This window comes from Diabrotica virgifera, chromosome 1, assembly GCF_917563875.1.
Source record: "Diabrotica virgifera virgifera chromosome 1, PGI_DIABVI_V3a".
NCBI classification, from domain to species: Eukaryota; Metazoa; Arthropoda; class Insecta; order Coleoptera; family Chrysomelidae; genus Diabrotica; species Diabrotica virgifera.
This window is the reverse complement of record NC_065443.1, coordinates 186597551-186621619: the sequence shown is the minus strand read 5'-3', so window position 1 is coordinate 186621619 and position 24069 is coordinate 186597551. Positions and strand designations below refer to the sequence as shown.

Here is a 24069-nt window from a genome sequence, read left to right as displayed (position 1 = left end):
TCATTTCCATCTCCACTAGTTTCATCTCTTTTTGTTTCGCAATGTATTATGTTTTCCATATTTTGCGCTATTTTGCCGGTTATTAGCACGCTCATCACTGTATATCTTCGATTATCATTCACTACAATGTGTTTTTCCAAATTTTTACGAGGAAATATTTTCTTTGATCAGATAAAATATTTTTATAACTTGAAAAACTCCTTTCAACATCAACAGAAGTAATTGGGGCGTATTTAAAATAACTTGTTAAAGCAGAAAATTCTGCACCAAAATCAATTTCAAAATTTCCATTAAAAATTTAACAAAAATAAAAAATAAAATGTCCTCGAAAGTTTTAAAGCCGTTTAAAGACGGGATCTGATCTAAAGCATGAATATTTCAATTTCCGTTAGAAAATCGTAAAACTATGGTTAAAAGTGTAAATTCTCTTACAATAGGGGATTTAAAAGAATCACCAGAATTATAGGTGGCTACTAAATTGGGATACAAATTGTACCTACTAAATATAATAACAGTAAATAAAATTCGGATTTCCCGGTAAACCGTCCTTCATCATTTTAACTTCCTACAATCATTTCATAACGGCGTCCGGCGCACTATAAGTAATTTGTGTAAAGATCGGGTATTTTCTAGGAAAAAATGAAAAGGCAGTGAATAAGCCGTCTCTATTCAGGTAGTTCTCGAATTAATAGATACGACAGCCTGTGCGGGGAAATATTTTGTGTCCAATTAAAAAAATTAAATTTTTTTTTTACTTAAATGTTTTTAAATAGGCTCAAAATATGCATGTTTTTTTAAAAATATGCAAAGTTTAGTAAAGTTCTCAAGTATGCGAAATATGCATGCAATATGCATTTAGCATAAAATCCGCTCCCTATATATTACTTTATTAACTATTTTACTTTAGACATGAATAAAACACTTTCTTTCTGAGAAAATTCAGCAAGATAAAAAATGTAATACAAAAACCGAAAATTAACAGCTAAAAAAATGTTTATACAAAATGATCAAAACTTTTTTTTCTGTAAAACTTACCTAAAATACATTTAATAATAAATGTTCAACAATAATAAATGTTCAACAAAAAGTTTTTGTTGAGCTCTTATACAGTATGTCTGCATAACTTGAAACCTATTGATAACTTTTTTATTATCAGTTTTACGAAAAAAAGTTATTATTTATAAAATACTTTGCATCGTATAGAATTTAATATGCAACCATCAGATATCGAATTTTTCGAGTAATAATTTTATACGAGCTATGCCAAACAATATGAATTTCACTCAAGAGTAACCTAGTACCTTTATATTTCACAATATCGAAAATTGTTATTAAAAAAAGTTGTTTGGAATTAAAAACTATGTTTTAATGTTCAATTATATCCATCTACTTGAAATATTGTGAACTATACAGGCACTTAACTATTAAGCGAAATTCATATTTTTTACATACCTTCAAGGAACAAAGGTGACGTGGTGCCAACTTGCGCTTTTACCCTGGGGGTGGATGCCACCCCTTCTCGCGGGTGAAAATTATTTTATTAAAAATAACCCCATAATTCGATAGAGGGACTAACTCTAAGAAAAATTTGTTATATAAAGTTATTGAAATAAATCAAAACTTTTTGAGTTATTAAACATTAAAGATTTTAATTTTTCGTGAAAACAATTCATGTTTTTAACCGATTTTTTATAAATAACTCAAAAACTATAAGTTTTCTCAAAAAAGTTATCATTACCAAAATTAAAGCTAATCAAAAACGAAATAAATTCCTTAACAGAAAACCTTTTAGTGTTAACTAAAAGTGAGTTATAGGTAATTGAATGTATATTTCTTTCGGCGACTACCCAAATCTAAGGATTCAAGCTGAAATAACGGGAAAATGATCCATTTTATAACATAAACTTATTAAGCATTTGTCAAAGTATTTAAAAATATCTGTCAAATGAGCCGCTGAACAAGTTGATAGCAGTAAAATGTATGCTCTAAAAATTTTTCAAAAGTTATCTTTTCAAAATTTTTCTAAAAAATGTTATTGTTTTTTTTTAATAACTCCGTTAATTTTGAGATATCAGATTCACCTAAAAACCACTTATACACTAAAACTAAGGGCTTTTAAAACACATTGAATTTAATCTTTTAAACGCCTTACTTTTTTAAAAATAAAAGGTTAAATGGCCCCGGTTACATGGTTCTGGCAGCAAAATTTAAGCTTTAAACGTTTATATCTCGGTTATTTTGTACCCTACAAAAATAGTAAAAACAGTAAAATATTTGACACAGAAAAAACTAAAATTTTGTTATATGTCATTTTTTTCTTATATTGAGTATTTTTGGAGTTATTATTAAAAGAAAATAAAAATTACGATAATTTGAAAAATTCTGATTTTTTTAATTATATATTTTTTTCAAAAATATGCATTCTAAACCGTTCAAAATTTTTGAACTCATTACTTATGCTAACGTAAAAAAATTCTTGTAAGGATTTCTATAAATTTTAATATTTTTGGAAATGACGTATTTTTTATTTTTCACTTTTCCCAAAAAAATTCGAAAGGGTTCTCTTATTTTCATCATAACTTGCTTAATATTTATGCTATTAACTTTTTCTGGAGCTCATTTGATAGGTATTCTGAAGTACTTTGACCATTGCTTAGTAGGTATATTTTAAAAACTGCATCGTTTTCCCGTTATTTAACCTTGAATACTTAGATTTGCGTACTCGTCGAAAAAAATATACCTTCGATTACCCATAACTTACTTTGAATTAACATTAGGGTAGTTCTTTAAGTCGGAATTGTATTCCATTTTTTATTGTCTTTAATTTTGGTAAAAATAACTTTTTTGAAAAAGCTTATAGTTTTTTAGTTATACTTGAATAACAGCTTTAAAACATGCATTTTTTTACGAAAAAATAAAATCTTTGATCTTTAGTAACTCAAAAAATATTGATTCTTATTAATTACTTTATGTATAACAAATTTTGCGTAGAATTTGTCCCTCTATCAACTTGTGGTATTATTTTTAAGGAAATAATTTTCACCCCCGAGAAGGGGTGGCATCCACCCCCAGGATAACAGCGCCAGTTGGCATTATGTCACTTTTGTTCCTTGAGGTATCCTTTAACTACTCACCAATTTTCATGAACATCGATGGAGGTTCGAAGAAATCGGAGGTGAAAACCTTCAGTGACTGCACTAATAAGGCATAATTTTCTTATAACCCGCATTTTCAAATGTTTTTGCAAAGACACTTAAAAGAGTTATTCCTCTAGTTGGACAGGAGATTTTTTCTTCTCTTTTGTAAACTGGAACTACCTTGGCCATCTTTAGTATATTAATTTGGAAATTTTTCTGTAGATACAATACAGAGTAGTTTATTAATTCGGTTAGAATGGGGACGATCTTATCAGAACCTTCTTTCAACAAGAACAGTGGTACATTATCAAACCCTGTAGATCTCTTATTTTTAAAAGTATTTATAATTTCCAATATATCAATTTTAATTACTAGCCTATAAAAGAATGACCCACCAGGTGTGTATTTGCTAATCGTACATGTATTCCTGTTATTTGGTACCTACAATAATTATTGATAACACCGAGCTGGTGAAAAAGCAAAGCTATTACTAGCATCTTTTTTGTTTTCATAGTGCCGTCTGTTATGTTTAAGTTTTTCTGGAATGAAGTGGTTTTTGTTTTTTCCTAATTTTTGGTTGACAAATTTCCAAATTGTTTTCGTTTTATATTGAAAGTTGTTTATTAAGTTGGACAAATGAGTTTGTTTTTCACGTATAATTTTATTATTTATATTGTTCTTTTTAATTCTATACTATTCGTTACTTATTAAATTTGAATTCTTGCGTAACCAATTCACATGTTAAGGTTGTCTATTTCTTGTTTTAATTCGGGTCACATATTAAATACATACATAAAATCATCCCAAAAAACTTCAAATTTGTTGTCAACAGTACTTAATGCAATTAGCTATTCTATTTCTTCCTAATAGAAACTTAAATTCTGCAACAGACAGCTGGTTGGAAACTCTACGTGTTATTACCTCATCCCGCAGTGGTGTTGCTTTTGGTATCTGATCCCATTTCAACATCTGCGCAGATTGATCAGAGATAGCTGGTCAAACACCGTAATATTAAGTGATTTAAAATCCATATTTGTAATTAATCATGTCATCTACACTCCTAGCGGAGTGATTACCGCCCTCTTTGGGCTCTTCTGATTCATTTGTCTCGGTAAATCAATCCGCATTAACATTTTGGTTTTACAATTGGTTGTGTGACTTGGTATCTTCTACAATTTTTCTCCATTCGTTCCTGTTTTTGGTTGTGGTTAACCATTTTCTAACTCCCATCTTCTTAAGGTCCTCGGCTATCTGGTTCTTTCATCTGGTTTTGGGTCTTCCTGGTGGTCTTCCTGATTCAGGTCTCCATTTGGTAATTTTCTTAATAATGGCTTCTGGATTTCTCCTTTTTATATGTCCCATCCGTCTGAGTCTCTGCGCCTTGATAAATCTGACGATATCTTCTCCTTTCAAAAGTTCTCTAACTTCGTGGTTCATGAGTTTTCTAAATTGATAATACCTAAGTTTAGTGGGCCTGCTAGTCTCCGAATTATTTTCCTTTCTAGGATCCTCAATATTTCTTCCTCTTTCTTTGTCAAACACATTACTTCAGCACCATATGTGATTAATGCTCTAATTAGTGCTTTGTAAATTTTCAGTTTAGTAGTCTGAGTAAGCTACTTATCTTTGAGGAAGTTGTTGTATTCCCAGTAGGTACTGTTTCCTGCTTCGATTCTTTAATTAATTATGATATTTCTATTATTAGTTCCATTAAATAAGACCCCAAGATATCTAAAGTATTCTACCTTTTTAAACTCATATTCACCAATATCTAAGCTTGCCCTATTATTTGGATTTTTTCTTCAGCATACTAGGTATTTTGTTTTGATTTGATTTAGTACTAAGCCTTTTGGATGCTTCCGTACACAACTTCGTAAATTCTCTCTAAAATTTAGTACTAAGAAAAGAGAGTATCTCTAAGCTCCGCATTAGCCGTGATTCTGAACGAGTTTGAATCATTTACCTTGTTTTCGTACAATTTACACGAAAACTCATGCCCCGGGAACTTTGATTATAGGTAATCTTACAATTTTTCCGTAGTGTAAGATTTTTTATACTTGGTAGCGTACACCCACAACTTTTCTTTTGATGCTAGGTCCTCGTTGTCGCTATTGTTGCCAACGATTTTTCCATCTGATCGAGCTTGTCTAACATTTTGACCTAGGTAATGTTTGGATATTATTTATTTTTATACTTTGCTTTACTTGCATTAATGCAGTTGAGACTTGATAGTCTGTAACTGTTATATTGTGACGTATCTCTGGCTTGCTGTTGATTTTTCTGCCATTTCCCGTAGCGACGGATTCCAGAGAAGGTACGGCAACGCTGTTCTCTTTACTAGTACATATTTTATTCATGCTCAACCTCCAAATTTGCAGGATTTTGTAAAAGGTTAATAAGTAAATCTTGATTACTAATAGTCCTTTCCAGTTCTTTAATTAGGCGCGTGGAGACATCTTATTGAATGTTTGCGATTTTCATCTCGTATTTTAATGTTAATTTACTTACCGGTTCAGCTTTGTCGGCTATAAAATTATCAGGGATGTCATCAGTTGCATCAAGGGACTCTATTTTTTCACTTTCCACATATTGTATCACTTTAATACTTGTTTTTAAGTCCGTATGCACTTTTTTCCTATTATTATCATAATTTAATCACTTTTATTTAGTTTATTTAAGTCCATAACTAATCCATGTTGCCATATGCAATCGTATTCAAACTAATGAAATTACAGTAACAACATTGTGGGTTCCATCACACGTTGGTATTCCAGTTAATGAAAAAGCCGATCTAGCAGCAAAACAAGCCTGTTCTTTAAACTTAACAACGGAGATTCAAACATCATCAGATCTAAAAGGAGCAGTCAAACCACCAAGTTAAGCGTTCTCCAACTAAACATTTTCTACTATCAACTTCCACCAATGAAAAGAAAGGACAAATCTATTATTCGGAGATTTAGGATAGGACATATACGCCTTACACATGAACACCTCATGAATTCCAGCAATCAGATTTTGTGCCAGTACTGCAACACCACAACTTCCGCAAAACATGTACTTCTTGACTTTCAACCATACCTAATAGCTAGAAGTAACTACAATCTTGGTAGCAACCTAAAAGATACTTATCTCAAAGAGTAGATACAAAATTGTGTTAAACTTTTTAAAAACACAAAGTTATACAATTTAATTAAAAAAATGTAGTCTAAAAAATGTATTGTAGCTAACATTGTACCTAATGCAAATGTATTAAAAATATAAATATAAGTGTAAATAGTACCTTTGTTAATGACCACTGCAGTCGAGACACATATTTCGAAATATTTTTTTTTCAAAAATGCCTATGAAATTGGTCCAGATGAGGTGAAAGCTGATCTTGCTACTTTTATTTTAGACCCTTTCTCACTTCTGAGAGAATGAAAGAATTATCCACTTACAACAATCAAGGGAATGTCACCGAAATTACTATTCCGCTGTCTCTTCAAAACGAATTTTTTAAACATTACGATGTGTTAGGAGGAACTAGAATCCTCAAGTTATTTTAGTGATAACAACTTTCGCGTGGTTGTGATTAATATTTGTTCTATAAGATACAAAACTGATGAATTGTTTTTGTTTCCAGATGAATTAGGATTTCTGCAGGTAGTTGCCGTTTCAGAGCATTGGCTTGAAGTAAACGAGTCTTTTTTGTAGAAAAATAAACCACAATTGCTAGGTATGATCGGCCAAGCTCAGCTCATAGGGCACTAATTGTTTCCACGAATAATGATTTTTCTTTGGTAACAAAATATGACTTTCTTGTTAAGTGAAGCCTTCTTTGAGTTTTCCTTAGTTTACAATAAGAATCCTAATCTTTATATTATTTGCCTTTATATAGTTCCGTGGAACTATTTTTTCAGTATGTGCTAAATTTGTTGGATGACCTGCCCCATAAAAGCAGAAAAATTTTATGCGGGGACTTCAACATTGATTATGCTTCTGCTTGTGCTACAAAAATATCATTGGTCAACACATTTGAATGGTATGGTCTAACAATGCACGTTGATTCTCCCACAAGGATTACAAAAACTTCCTATACAATAATTGATTATAATGTCTCAGATTTCTCACCCCTTGATATCCGCTCTACAATTATTAATGCTAAACTATCTGTAAATTAATGAAGCAGTTTATACGAAGTTGAATATTCTCAGAAAACCCTCCTTGAAAACCCGAAGTTTAAGCAGGATTTTTTCCACCCGGAACTTTAGTAATTTAAAAAATTTATGCTTAACCTCTGAGTGGCAATTTCCTTCTACAGACGTAGGCTATAATTTTCCCACCTTCCCACCTTCAGGAATTCCATTACTAGGGCATACAAATTAAGTAGTAGGAGCAAAACCGCCTCATACACCGTACCCTACTGGTGGAATGACGAAATTCAGTCGAAACGGACAGAATGCCTTAGATTCAGACGAATCGCCCAGAGACACAGGACCCAGCAGACAAAAGACGAATATAAATCCGTCAAGAAAGAACTAAACAAACTTATAAAGAGCGCAAAGCGCACATGTTGGCAAGACTTGTGCGAGGCACTGGAAAATGACGTATGGGGCGATGCCTATAGAATAGCCACCAAAACGCTGAAGTTCGAGGTCCCATACAATCTGTGCGATGAGAAAAGAATAGAAATAGCTAACACTCTCTTTCCCAACAAGCCCGGCATTGAACATACGTACAATCCACATATCTGTCCGGAGAAAATAAGTAATGCGGAACTCATCAAAACAGCAGAGTCCATTAAAGTAGGTAAATCCCCAGGACCCGATCGTGTGCCACCAGAGGTGATAAAACTAATAGTTAAAACACAGCCAGACGCTATCAGAGCCATATTGAACCAGCTGCTGACAAAACAAGAGTTTCCTAACCAGCTCAAGCTCGCGAGACTAACTCTAATACTCAAACCCGGCAAAGACCCGGAAGAAGCCACCGCCTATAGACCGATATGCCTACTCGACTGCCTAGGAAAGTTGTATGAGAATATTGTTAAAAACCGTCTTGAAAGAGAGCTGAGAGAAAAAGACATCATCTCAACCAGACAGTACGGTTTCAGGAAAGGAAAATCTGCTATAGATGCGGTCAAGCATATTACAGACATTGTGAAGAACACCAGAAAAAGATGGGCCGTTTTAGTAATGTTTGACGTAAAGAACGCCTTTAACTCGGCCAACTGGGCCCATATTATTACTAAATTAGAAACCGCTAATGTCTCGGGATACCTGATCAATATTATAAAAAGATATTTAAGCGAGAGACATGTATCAGTGGCCAAAAATGTTGAGATGAAACTAACAGCCGGCGTACCTCAAGGCTCTGTACTAGGTCCAACGTTGTGGAATGTCTTGTACAATGGGGTTTTAAATATCGATTACGGTAGAAACAACATGGCAGTAGCCTATGCGGACGACCTTGCTATATTGGTCACCAACGACATGTACTGGGACCTTGTGGAAATCGTAAACGAATGCTGCGAGAAAGTGAACAGGTGGATGGAAAATAATGATCTTGAACTTGCAGGTCACAAGACAGAAGTGGTCATCCTTAAAGCTCCAAGAAATGGGCCGGACTTGACCTTCCAAATAGGTAGTAGCCAACTAGAGCCGACGAACTGTGCGAGGTATTTGGGTATTGACCTGGACAGAGGCCTAAGATACACGAAACACTTATTAAGAGTGGTTAAGAAGGCAGACGAACGGACGGCAGCTATCCAGAGAATAATACCTAACATTGGAGGGCCCAGCAGCAACAAGAGAAGTTTGTACCTCCAAGTGGTGCAGTCGACCCTTCTATATGGAACCCCCGTCTGGATCAGCGTACTAAAATACCAGAAGTACAAAGATATCATAACAAGGGCCCAAAGGAAGCCTCTTTTAAAAGTGGTGAGCGCGTACCGAACCACTTCTACGCTGGCCTTACAGGTGATAGCGGGCACTCTTCCTATTCACCTGTTAGCCAAAGAGAGACAAATGCTGTATGAAGCACACGATGGCCACTTACAACAGGTGAGAAGGACCATACGAGTAAACATGCTAATGGAATGGCAAAGGGAATGGGAGGTACAGACCACGAAGGCTCGCTGGACCAAAACACTGATCCCCGATGTTGTAGCTTGGTACAACTGTAAATTTAAACGGGTAAATTACTACTTTACTCAGTTCCTGACGGGTCATGGATCTTTTAGGTCTTACACATATGGCATCAAAAAAACCAACGATGATATATGCACCACGTGTCACGAGAGGGACGATGCGGAACATTGCATTTTCCGGTGCAATGTTTTCGTCGTAGAACAACAAAGGCTGCAGAATAGTTTTGGTGCTATCTCGCCCAACAACATCATGCAGATTGCAATGACCAGCAAAGAGAATTTCGAGTGTATAATCGACAATATAACAAGCATCATGAAAAGAAAGTCTATAATGGAAAGATTAGAACAAGCTGGGTGAGGGAGTCTACCTCCTTCATAGCGGTCAACTGTAAAAAAAAATAAAAAAATAAAAAAAAATAAAAACTTTATTTCTTTCTTTCTTCTTTATTGTATAAAAATGTATCGAGTTACCTTCTCTTTTTTTTTTTTTCTTCTCAATGTTTCCAAGTTCCTTCGCTTGGGAACTAGATCTTTTCCCTACACGCTCACCGCTATTAGGTAAGTGTTGTAGATATAATAAATAGCTCCAAGGGCACCTTTAATCCGGTCTGCGCGGGGTATCCCCATGTTTCGTTCGCTAATGAACTCGTCCAGGGATACCTCGGGTCGAAGAGGGGGTGGTTTTAGTTGGTAGGTGACCTGGCAGAGATGTCCGAAGGGGGCCCTCTGTCACCTAGTTTTGACACCGTGCCGTCGGCGTATGTCTCTGGTTTGGTTGAATCCAACAGTACTAGGGACACCTTCCCTAGTCGATTTACGAATCTTTCCACCTCATTAAAAAAAAAAAAAAGGCTATAATTTGCGTGATTTTTTAGATAAGCTTTTCTTTATCTTCAATAACGCATATCCTTTAATTACAATTAAGCCAAAGCATCGCAAACCCTGGACTACTTAAGGTATCCGAATATCAGCCAAGAATAATATGCGTTCACTACTCTACATCAAGAAATTAACTGCCAACGTCTCTGTCACTGAATATGCCACCAAGTACAGGGCAACCTATCTTAATATTATAAAATCATCTAACAAGTGTACTATCAAAACCGCCTGGGAAGCTCTAAAAATGTTACAAAAGAAACTTGGCCCATAATAAACGATCTTCGAAATAAAACCCACACTGCTCAAACATTTTTTCTTCCAGACCTTGAAAATCTAAATGAATACTTGTGAATCTATGAATGTGACTAAAAATATTACATCAACTATTTTGCCACGACAAAATCCCATTTCATATCTCCCTAATTCAAGAAAGGTCCCTTAATTCAAGAAAGGTCTCGAATTCATTCTTTATAAAACCAGTTGATAAATCTGAACTGATCCAAACAATCAATAGTATCAAAAGCAAATCTTCCTGTAGTGATGATGGCCTATCGATAAATTTTTTTTCCATTCTCCCATAAAATGTGTTGGAAGGCCTCATCTCACTAATTAATGATTGTTTTGAGAAAGGTAAATTTCTAGAGTGCCTAAAGACAGCCATCATTATTCCTCTTCATAAGGGTGGTGAAAAATCTAATACCTGCAATTATAGACCTATTGCACTACTACCGGTACTTTCCAAAATTATTGAGAGATTCATAAAAGCCCGACTTATGTCCTTTCTCGTTGAAAACAACATTTTATCACAAAATCAGTTCGGCTTTTTAAATAATAAAATGTACCACTGATGCCATGTTTTCTGTACTACATGAGGTTTATCTAGCACTCAACAATAATCTTCACACTGTCACCAATTTTTGTGACTACGTCAAAGCTTTTGATTGTGTAAATCACGACATTTTCATAAACAAAAAATTTTTACGGAACTCAAGGTATTTCTTGGAATTGGTTCCAGTCTTACTTGGATGATAGAAAACAACTGGGCAGAGCAAACGATACAGATTCTTGTCTCAAAAACGTTTTATGTGATGTACCTTAATATTCAGTATCTTTTCTTTATTAATGACATCACTAGTTGAAAATCGATGGAAAAATCTTTCTTTTTACTGATGATACCAGTATCACTTGGAGGAACTCAAATATTGCAACTCTTCATGCTACTTTAACTTCTGATTTACTTGCAATGAAAACCTGGTCTGGTTTTGATTTTTTCTCATTTAACGTAGATAAAACAGTAGCTTTATCTTGTAGAGAAGCTCTTCAACCCTTACCTCTTAATAACAGCCAGATCGGTACCGTTGATTCTGTAAAATTTCTTGTTATTTTTTTAGACGGCAACCTTAAAATGGTCCCTTTATATCGATTTGTTAAGGAAGAAACTATCTTCAGCTTGCTATGCTATAAGATCTGTTTCGAAGGAATTCAATTTAGCATCTTCGAAAATAACATATTTTTCTTTGTTTGAGTCGCATCTTCGATACGGTCTTCCTTTTTGGGGTTCTGGTACAGCTGCCCAATCTTATGTTATTTTCAAATTACAAAAAAGAGCAATAAAATATCTGTTTGGCGTCAGAAGATTAACACATTTCAGAAGCAACTTCAAAGATCACAGGACTTAAACTCTTTCTTCTTGATATATTTTAGAAACTGTTTGCTTAATTCATAAACATCTACAAGTCTTTCCAGCCAGACATATCCATGACTATTTCACGAGAAATTCTACCATTCACGTCTATGCACCGGAACCTGTCCTCTGAGTTAGTAAAGAAATCTTTATTATATTCCGCAAAAAACTGTACAACCATCTCCCTCTACAACTTAAATCTGCAGTATCTTTCTCCAAATTGCGTAAAATGACAAACACGTACCTATCTGAAAGACCTTATTATTCAGTAGAAGAACTTCTTAATCAATAACTAATAAATTACGGTACCCTTTGTACAAGTAGTATTTTTAATCTATATTTGGGTGTTATATGCAGCAGCTTAACTTTTAAACTTATTAGCGTTGATTGATAAATATATATATTATCCATTTTTCACTGCAAACTTTTTCGAAACACACACGTTTACCGAAACCAGAGGTGAAACATGATAGTTTTCGTTACACCTCGTATGCACACACGATCAACTTTAACTCGAAACTAGCCGTTCTCAACAACTACCCCAGGTTCGAAAGTAAATAAAAGTATTTATAAAAAAACCTCTATTTATCTAAATCAGCTTCTAAATTAAGGTATAAAATGCCGAACAAAAATTAATAACGAAAACAATATATTTCTAATGGATCTAACAACGTAAAAATAATTAAAATGTGTTTTTATTACCCGGCACTAAATGTCAATGATCGCCGTAAATGTCTCGTCTTCGGCTTCTTATTTCAAACTCATTTATTATTTACAAGATAAGAGGCTTAATAGCCGGAGAAGATTTATGGAGTACCGAATTTTAAAATATTATCTCTCTCTCTCTCTCTAACTTACGTACCGTACCCATTTGATTCCAGATTTATTTATAGCAATTTAGATCTTATTATTGAAAATTTAGAGTTGGCGCAATTATATGAAATGATCATTAATTCGAGAGGAATCTATGCATGTAAATTTGATTGAATTTGAGCGACATTATATTTTCCATAAGATGTGTGCGGTGTCCTTTAGATACTTTTAGATTTGAGTAAATGATAATAAGACTCCTATTTCTTTTTTTGTTTCTTCTGTTCGTTATATATATACAATTCTGTTACTCCGTGAAGGAGCATAGGGCATCCACGAAGGTTCTCCATTCCCCTCTATTTCTGGTCATGGTTGCTATTTCTCCCCAGGTTTTCTTCATACTTTTGTAGTTTTCTTCAATAGTACTCCTCCATGTTTTGGTCGGGCGTCCTCTGCTTCTTCGTCCTACTGCACTCCATTTGAGTGCTTGTTTTATTGTCTGCATTTTCTTTCCTCAGGGTGTGTCCCAGCCAGTTCCATCTTTTCCTCTTTATTGTTGTTCTGATGGGTTCTTGTTTGGTTTTCCTCCATAGTGCTACATTTTTTATGGTATTGGGCCAATATACCTTTAGAATTTTACGTAGACATCTATTTACAAAAACTTGGATTTAATTTACATTTCCGCCAGTTATTGCCCATGTTTCACTTCCATAAAGTAGCACAATTTTCACGTTAATATTAAATAGTCTTATTTTAGTATTTTGGCTAATCTGTGTTGATCTCGATATATTTGCGAGGGTTCCAAAGGCATACTGTGCTTTTCGTATTCTCTGTTTAACATCTGCTTGAGCTCCACCTTTTGCACTTATTATACTGCCTAGGTAGCAAAATTCTTGAAACTGTTTAATTTCTTCTTGGTTAATGTATAGTTTGTCACAGTTAGATACTCCTATTCTCATCTCTACTGTCTTGTTCGTGTTGATTTTAAGACCCACTTCTGCCTATTTTACCTCCAGCTTCCTTAACATGCTCTTCATATCATCTATTGTGTTCGCTACCAAACAGATATCATCTGCGTATTCCATATCTGCTAGTTTCTTTTTCTGAAGGTTCCCAAGGGATCCCGTTTTTTCTTTCAATAGTTTTTTCCAGTATATGATAACACATAATATATTAAAGGGCAAAGGTGAGTGTATGCAACCTTGTTTTAAACCTACTTCTATTGTTATTTTATCTGTCATTTGCCCTTTATGCAGTACCTGACATGTTGTTTGCTGATACATCATTTTGATTATTCCAATGATCTTAGGAGCTAATTTATTTTATGCTGTCAAAGGCTTTAGCAAAGTCTATAAAGGCCATAATTAAGGCCATTGTTTCTTCTGTTCTTTAGTTCGTTATTTATAATTTTTTTAATATGAACCATCTTCCTTGTGGCCATCCAACATTTATGAACATGAGACTAATGATATCTGATTTTTAAACGCTTTTATTTAGTTCAATAGTTTGCATCAAATCTTTAGACGTTAATTTGACTGCCTTTTCTTCAATGCAAATGAATGGAAAATGGCAGACATATGTATTCGCGGGAAGAATACACGAATAGTCAGTAAAAATTTTTTTTTATGTTTATTAATTGTTTAAATAAAAAAACTATTTTAATGGAAAATGCTTAAATTCTCTTGTTTTTTACAATGTAGAAACTTGAAACTTTTACGGATTGTAGCTAATGATATGAACTATACATAATTTCCACTTTTTACGTTAATTGTTTGCGTTATGCTTCATAGATAAGCTATGAAATTTCAAATTTTGAACGCTCATATTTGTTTATACAAAAATCGGCTCTTATGGTATTTTTGCAGTTACCCAAAAATACCCAAGCGGGTATTTTTGCAGTTACTTGAGCGCGTCAGATATCATATGGACAGAAACCTGGTACAATGCAGATGTACCTCTGCCATATATTGGCTCTTAACACAGGGAAGTTCGTTATGGGGAGCCCGAAAAAAATCTATCCTTAAAAAACTCGAAATTGTCAGATTAAAATAAGGTAAGTTAAGTACATTGTCATGCAAAAGAGTGTTTATTTCAAAAATCTGACGATTTGAGCGGGGCGTAAGGAAATGCGTGAATCAAAAGTTTTACAAAAAAAGCGAATATTTCGCGAAATGAACGTCAGATCGAAAAACTAAAAATACGTCTTCAAAATTTTTCAAAAATCGATTGAATGGTACCAAACATGGGGGGTAAATTTAAAATTTTAAATTCAAACCCGCGATATTTCGCAAAATAAACATCAGATCGAAAAACTGCAAAATAAAATTTCATTATGTTTTTGAAAAATCTATCGAATGGTATCAAACATGACCTCCCACGGAGGTGGGGTTGGAGGTTACTTAAAATCTTCAATAAAAGTCCCAAATTTTTATTGCAGATTTGGATTCTTTACGTAAAAATAGGCAACATTTATTCGAGATATTTTTTCAAGCTATGGATAGATGGCGCTATAATCGGAGAAAACGATTGTTGGAAATGGAAAATTAAATTAAAAAGTGGAAAGTTCCCACTAAAATGGAAAATTTTACTTAACTTTTTTTGGTTTTAGGACCTAATAATCACAACCCAATAGGTCCCCATAACGCTCGAGTGACTGCAAATTTAGCATACTTTGCTCCCCTATTATTCGTGTCAAATTTCAATATGATACGAAACAAAACGATAGCTTTGTGTGAAAACGTCGTATCTCATTTCACAGAAAATTTTACAGGAGAGACTTTAAACTTAATTTCTGCATACTATAACTTAAAACAAAAAAACTATGTTTACATATTTTTGATTCTGAGTATGTTTAGATCATTACACATATATTTTTCATATATATTTTGGGTTAGAGTATGCAGAAATTCAGTTTAAAGTCACTCATGTAAAATTTTCTGTACAATGAGATACGAGGTTTTCACACTAAGCCACGTTCAACCAAATCTCGAAATAAAAAAAATCCCGTTTTTATCGTAGTCTTAGAAAAACGACCAGTAGAGAGGTTTTGTGCTACAATAAACGCATTCGTTTTGGCGTATTAATTAAACGCTTTTCTTTAGTTCAATAGTTTGGGTAAAATCTTTGGATGTTAATTTGACTACTTTTTACTCAATGCAAATGACTAAAAATTTGCAGACATATGAATTCGCGGAAAGAATACACGAATAATCAATAAAAAATTGTTTATATTTATTAACTGTCTAAATAAAAAAAGATTTTAACGGAAAATGATTAAAATCTCTTGTTTTTTAAAATGAAGAAACTTGAAACTTTTACAGATTGTAGCTAGTTATATGAACTATACATAATTTCACTTTTTACGTTAATTGTTTATGTATGCAGTAAAGTTTTTGCCAATTCCGACTACTTTTCATGTTTGTACCTATATCATATTTTATTATGTTTTATACATATTTTAATAAACATGACGATATATTTTAATGTTTGAAAAGTGTAAGACTAAAAAGTTAAAAATAAAAAAATATGAACCAAAAATTTTTAAGAAACGCTTTTCTTTAGTTACGAGTGCCCAAAATTAAAAATATTATAAAAAAGCAACTAAAAAGCAAAAAACTAAAAAAATTGAAAAATCTAACACATTCGTTAAAGAAAAGCGTGGGGCGAAAACCGTTTATTCGATGGAGACGCGCCACGCTTTTCTTTAACAAATGTGTTAGATTTTTTGAATTTTTTTTATTTTTTGCTTTTTAGTTGATTTTTTATAATATTTTTAATTTTGGGCGCTCGTAAACTCGTAACTAAAGAAAAGCGTTTCTTAAAAATTTTTTTTTCATATTTTTTTATTTTATATTTATTTTAAGAATTACATGATTATAATTTATTTATAACTTGCTTAATATATATGTTATATTTTAGGTTTGCTAATGTTAATAGATTTGTCAGAAGAAAGGGGAGGATCAATTATCGATTTGAGATGGGGCCATCCAAATGATTGCCACTTTCCATTATTCCCGATATTAAAAAATCCCGGATATCAATGCATCAGTTTGCTGTATTTATTAATGTGGTTAGGTATTTCAACTTTATATATTATTTGCTTATTTATCTGTCTGTTACTATTATTTTACGAAATTGTGACTCTGTAGCCACAAATACACATAAGTTGTTTAAATATTCTTGTTCTCATGATCATTTTTCAGTGCGTCACAGTTTTTCGATTTCTCTCTAATGCATTAAATTTGATGAGACGGAAAAAGCGGTAGCTCCGTGATTAAACACAAAAATAATGCAGCATTACAATGGTTATATACATAAGATGTCTATTCCTAACCTACGTTTGATTCGTTGATATTTAGAATGCGCGTTTTTTCTAGCCAATCAAATACACGTATTACGAACATTTGACGAAAACTTCGTCCATTTTGGCCAATTTTTAGAAGTGTCAAAGAGTCAAATGACGGTTATTATTCAGGTCAGTATTTTGTGTACCTATCATTTTGAAATTTCGAATTCGACTTCCCTTGTGTTTCACAACGTTTTTGTCCATTATTTTGTGTTTTGGTTTAGAATTTAGTTCGTTAAAAGTTAGTTTTGTATTTCGGTTTAGAATTTAATTCGTTAGAAGTTAGTTTATACTCCAGGTTATTATGCAAGAAAAATATCCATAGTAAGGAGACGTAACTCATGGCTGAAGAACCTTAGGAACTGGTTTGGATGTAATAACAATGAATTATTTAGAGCCGCGGTTTCAGAAATAAAGATCGCTCTGATGATTACCAACTTTTGAAGCGGAGACAGCACCTAGAGAAGAAGATAAAAATACAGTTTATGGAGAGTTTTGTGTCATTTTTGAATGTTTCCATATTTATAAATTTAATTAACAATATTGTTTACTTTTTAATTTTATTCCCCTTTATAAAAAATACCTACATGTTAACATATTGTGTAAAAATAAAATCTACTAAATTACTAATTAGTTTAATTCCACAAGCTTTTCACCTATGGCGAAATACGATTCTGGCATCTGTCAGATTCGTCAATAATTACATGAAATAAGTCTCGACACACCCAATACAGTATATGACGTCATAATTAATGACGCACTGAAAAATGATCATGAGAACAAGAATATTAATAATATTATACCTATATATGCAGGGTGTAACCAAAAAGCAGATCATAATTTAAATCACATATTCTGGGACCAAAAATGTTTCGATTGAACTTAGAAAACCTTAGTACAAAAGCACATAAAAAAAGTTTCAACCATTTGAAAATACAAAATGAATATCGAATTTTTTTAAGATCGTAAACTGTTACAGATTTTTTATTAAAAATGGACACGTGGCATTCTTATGTCATAAAAACCTTAAAAAATAATAGTGAACTGTAAAAATTTATTGGTGGGGGGGAGTGAATTATTATTGTGGTACAATTAGTCAAACACATTGGTTTTAAAACTTTTTGTATCCTACTATTTTTTCGATAAGCCAGTTTTTATTTGGAACATAGATATTTGGAACATTTGTAAAATTCATCACATTTTTTAAATGGTAAAGTAAGATTATTAGACAAGGCGAAAACGGCGGGCTCGTTGGAAAAAATATTCCCATGAGACTTTTTTGCATAATCACATTCGTGAGACACCCCAGAATAAGGTTCAAGAAGTCGCCCACGCGAAAATTGGTCAAAATTTTTTTTAACCATTTTTTTAATCAAATTTTAAAAATAAATATTTTTGGTCCGTACAATTTTTTTTAGGTTTTTTGGACCATTTTTTACAAAAAAGATCTCTCGTAATTTTCCCTAAAGTTGATCGTCTTCGAGTTATAAGCAATTTAAAATTTGAAAACTTCGAATATGATAATATGGCCATTTTGAAAACTTAATAACTCGGTTATACCCCAGGCTGTGGGTGAAAAAACGTGATATAATTCAGGAATTTTTGAAACCTATCAGGTGTTGTAAAGGACGATGCCAGGAATAACTTCTACTAAAATGTGACCAAAAATATTATGAGCTTTTTTTTAATTGCGATTTTCATTTGTTAAATTTGCAATTTTTAAAGATTTTTAATTTTGCAGCTTAGGATATTGATTTTAGAGAAAAACTTTTTAATAGAAAGTTGTAGTAAATTATAAAACCTACAATTTGAGCTATGGTAAGTTTAATTTCGTTTATTGGTTATTGCAAAACAGCCTGCGAAAGTCCAAAATGGCCGTTTGTTACAATTGCGTTATTTGTTGTACAAATAATTTTTTTATTTTTTAAAGCTTTAAAATGAAGATCTTTCAATTCCAAACACAAAAAAAAATTGTAAGGCCGGATTAACGAATTTGTTGCTTAGATATTATAAATTGTTTATCCCAAGAGATCAAATGTCGAAGGTTATAACTTTTTGAAAAAAAATTGTAGAGAGTTGGTGAAACATCCAATTTCCTTCTAAAGCGTTATATTTTCATATTCTGATGTAAATAAATGCGTAAAACATTTTTAAACCTCCAATTTTTGGGTTTGAAAATAAGGGGGCAAATTTCGTTAAAAACATTTAGAGCTGAAGCGGCCCAGTACATCCTATGAGTTTTTAACTTACAGATTATTGTTGCTGAAGACGAAACGAAAATTTATAAAAAATAAAAAATTTCTACGACCAACTGAAGCCGAGCTAAATGTTGGGTTTGAAAATAAGGGGGCAAATTTCGTTATAAACATTTAGAGCTGAAGCGGCCCTGTACATCCTATGAGTTTCTAACTTACAGATTACTGTTGCTGAATACGAAACGAAGATTTATAAAAAACAAAAAAAATTACAACCAACTGAAGCCGAGATAATTGTTTCTTTTTTCTTAAATCGTAGTGCCTTTATTTATAACAATTAAGAAATTATTTTACAGTCATTGACTAAAAAAAGACTTATATTATCTTAAAATAAAAATTATTATAAACTATAATTACATTTAATTATTAAAAATTATTTTTAAAATCGGTGCTTTTGCGAGCGGCCGAATTTTGCAAATCGCCCGGCTCGCTTCAAATCCGCGCGCTCGGAAAATGTTTACGTAACTTGTATTAAATTTTGACCGAAAACAATTTAATAATATTGCCATTATAATATACAGTGTATTTACGACTGTATTTTTTTCTTGATAAACTTTTATATGTGAAATCTCATTTCTGAAGAAATAATATTACAAAAGTGATACATATATTTATATGAAATATATAACTATATTTTTAATTTTTTCATTGTTATATAAATATAATAATAATAATGTTACTTCTTATTATACAATATAAAACTTTTCTTCTTGTAGTGACTATCCGTTTTGGATGTTGGCGACCATCATGGCAATTTGGCAAACCCCATTTCGAAACTAAGAACCAGGAAGGCGAAGGATTACCTTGCTAGAAAATTTACGTACGTCGTTCAACACAACAACTACAAATCTTTTTAGAGCAGCAGTACCGATTTAGTGTGCAAGTACAGATTGCCATGATGGTCGCCAACATCCAAAACGGTTAGTCATTACAAGAAGAAAAAGTTTTATATTGTATAATAAGAAGTAACATTATTATTATTATATTTATATAACAATGAAAAAATTAAAAAGGTAGTTATATATTTCATATATATTTATCATTTTTGTAATATTATTTCTTCAGAAATGGGATTTCACATATAAAAGTTTATCAAGAAAAACAAATACAGTGGTAAATAGACTGTATATTATAATGGTAATATTATTAAATTGTTTTCGATCAAAATTTAATACAAGTTACGTAAAAATTTTCCGAGCGCGCGGGTTTGAAACGAGCCGGGCGATTTGCAAAATTTGGAGGTTCGCAAAAGCACCGATTTTAAAAATAATTTTTAATAATTAAATGTAACTACATTTTATAAAAATTTTTATTTTAAGATAATATAAGTTATTCTTTAGTCAATGACTGTAAAATAATTTCTTAATTGTTATAAATAAAGGCACTACGATTTAAGAAAAAAAAAACAATTATCTCGGCTTCAGTTGGTTGTAGAATTTTTTTATTTTCTTATAAAACTTCATTTTGTCTTCACCAACAATAATCTGTAAGTTAGAAACTCATAGGATGTACAGGGCCGCTTCAGCTCTAAATGTTTATAACGAAATTTGCCCCCTTATTTTCAAGCCCAACATTTAGCTCGGCTTCAGTTGGTGGTAGAAATTTTTTATTTTTTATAAATCTTTGTTTCGTCTTTAGCAACAATAATCTGTAAGTTAAAAACTCATAGAATGTACAGGGCCGCTTCAGCTCTAAATGTTTTTAACGAAATTTGACCCCTTAGTTTCAAACACAAAAATTAGAGGTTTAAAAATGTTTTACGCATTTATTTACATCAGAATATGAAAACATAAGTCTTTAGAAGGAGATTGGTTGTTTCACCAACTCTCTACGATTTTTTTTTCAAAAAGTTATAGCCTTCGACATTTGACCTCTTGGGATAAACCATTTATAAGATCTAAGCAACAAATTCGTTAATCCGGCCCTACAATTTTTTTTATGTTTGGAATTAAAAGATCTTCATTTTAAAGCTTTAAAAAATAAAAAAAATTATTTGTACAATAAATAGCGCAATTGTAAAAAAGGGCAATTTTGGACATTTCGCAGGCTGTTTTGCAATAACCAATAAACGAAATTAAATTTACCATAGCTCAAATTGTAGGTTTTTTAATTTACTACAACTTTCTATTAAAAAGTTTTTCCCTAGAATCAATATCCTAAGCTGCAAAATTAAAAATCTTTAAAAATTGCAAATTTAACAAATGAAAATAGCAATAACAAAAAAAGCTCACAATATTTTTGGTCACATTTTAGTAGAAGTTATTCCTGGCATCGTCCTTTACAACACCTGATAGGTTTCAAAAATTCCTGAATTATATCCTGAAATCGACCTATTTTCACCCACAGCCTGGAGTATAATAGTTATTTATGATATAAGTGTTAAAAGTACACGTTTAAGGCACGCATGTGAAAGCTATCGCAGAATGAGCGATAGCGAGTTCTGCAATTCACATGAGTGCCTTAAAAATGTACTTTTTAACACGCATATCATACAATATTTTTTTACAAACGTAATTACAGGACAATATCTACAAAAACTTTTACTTGCAATGTCAAATAAACGTCAAATTGAAAGGCAGTTTATTTAGAAGTTCTCCTAAAAATGATTAATTTTTAAGGTTTTTTCTTAACTTTTTGAGTATTACGAGTAGTATAAAGAAGTACTAAACCAGTGATCTGTAAGAAAGTGTGAAAGTTCGCGCCTAGAAGTTAAATTTCAGAAAACAAATAATACGGAAGGTATACCACCCGAACCTCCAGATAAAGGTAAATTTTATGTAGAAATGGAAGGAGATGGGATGATGGAATATGAGGAATTTAATAAAAATAACAATAGAATAAATAATAAGGTAACAAACGAACAAAACCAAACAAGTAGCACTATTGAGGTAAGTAACAAATTTAGTTCCAATAACGATGAAACTTTGACAAATGTAAATCAAACAGATAAGTCAGGTAAGCAAAATTTAAATAAAGTAATAAATTTAAGATTAAAACATAGATATCAATTTGGAGATAATGCACCTTATATAGTACACATAGAAAATAAAAACGGTAACATTGGTCGATTACACAGGATCGGCACGGCCCGTTTGATTTTAAGTGCAGTACCTGAAATTGAAAATAATATCACACAAATTACAGTAGTTGGTAGAAATAAAATCAAGGTAGAACTAAATAATTTTGCTAGTGCTAATAAATTAATTGATTCTCAAATTCTTAAAAGCAAAGAGTATGAGGCATATATTCCAACGTTTTTTACTCAAAAGAAAGGTGTTATAAAATTGGTAGATAAAGAGATAGAAGATAATGATTTATTATCATTAATTAAACCTAGATTTGGAATTAAATTCGAAGTATTACATGTAAAAAGAATTATGCGGAAAGTGATTCAAGATAATGGTAATACTAATTATGTAAAAACACGAACCGTAATTGTCACTTTTAAAGGTCAGTCTATACCAAAAAATGTAATAATAGAAAAAATGATATACGAGGTGGAAAATTATACACCCAGAATAATCCAATGTTTAAAGTGTTTTAGATTTGGGCATATAAGTGCCCAATGTAGAGCAAAAGATAGGTGTGAAAGATGTGGCGAAGAACACAACAAATCTAATTGTTCCAATCCGAATAATTTACTTTGTGTATTGTGCAAAGGAAAACACAGCGCTACTGACAAGGGAGCAGATTGTACAGAAAGACAAAAACAGGAATATATTAAAAAATTATGAATAATGAAAATATAACATATTATGAAGCTAATAATAAATATAAAAAATGTTATTCAACAGTAAGTAAAGACCAAGAAAATACTTCAAATAAATATACAATATCTAAACGAAAAAGATCAAGTAGTATTGATTCTAGTAGTGTAGATAAAAAAACAATGGGAACACGCAGGAAAATTTTGCAAACACCAAGAATACAAAGTCAGCCTTGTTATAATTTTAATAATCCCATTTATTCTAACACAACACAAACACAAAACGATAATTAAAATAATATAGGAGAAATAATAGTAAACTTTATTTCAGCAACATTAAATCAAATTAATCACAATTTAGATAAAAAAACGTTGGAATTATTAAAAAACAATATTTCACAATTATTATTACCTCGTGATGGCTAACGTTTCATTTCTTCAATGGAATGCGAGATCAATTAAAACAAATAAGGGTTATTTAGAAAAATTCTTGTATGACAATAAAATAGATATAGGATTGATATCAGAAACTTGGTTAAAAAAAAGTAATTTTATTAACTTTACTGGTTATAATGTCTTTAGGAATGATAGAAATGATGGATATGGTGGAGTAGCCATCCTTTTGAAAAAATTAATAAAATTTTACAACAGTCCTACTTTTCACCATATTAATGACATAATGTGCAATAGCATATCAATTAAAATTCAATCCGGAAAAAAGTTAAACATTTATTCAATATACGTAAAACCAAATCTTAAAATCACTCTAAATGAATGGAAAAAGTTTTTTAATAGTCTAGAGAAGCCTTTTATAATTGGTGGTGATTTTAATAGCCACAATTATGTTTGGGGTTGTAGTACTGTAGACACTATAGGAAAAAATCTGTTAGAAGCTATTGAGGACTGTAATCTTGTAATTTTAAATAATGGTAAAGAAACTTTGATGCGTAGACCGAATAGCAATAATAAATCTGCAATAGATCTTACAATATGCTCAGCAAATATTAGTCATTTTTTCGATTGGGATGTTGTGGACGAGACATTAGGATCAAATCATTTTGCTATTGTTATTAAGTCAAATATTAATGTTAATAAAGCGGAATGTATAAATACAAAATTCCAATGG

The 24069-nt window shown here is 31.9% G+C and overlaps 1 protein-coding gene across 2 annotated transcripts in view; it reads left to right on the top strand.

Moving 5' to 3' along the window:
• LOC126878982 (vitamin K-dependent gamma-carboxylase) overlaps positions 1-24069 on the top strand; it is a 260299-nt gene that overhangs the window by 9027 nt on the left and 227203 nt on the right. For both annotated transcript variants that reach the window (XM_050641846.1, XM_050641845.1), the window contains exon 3: positions 16556-16711. In XM_050641846.1, the coding sequence (XP_050497803.1) occupies positions 16556-16711 (156 nt within the window). The remainder of the gene's footprint in view (positions 1-16555; positions 16712-24069) is intronic.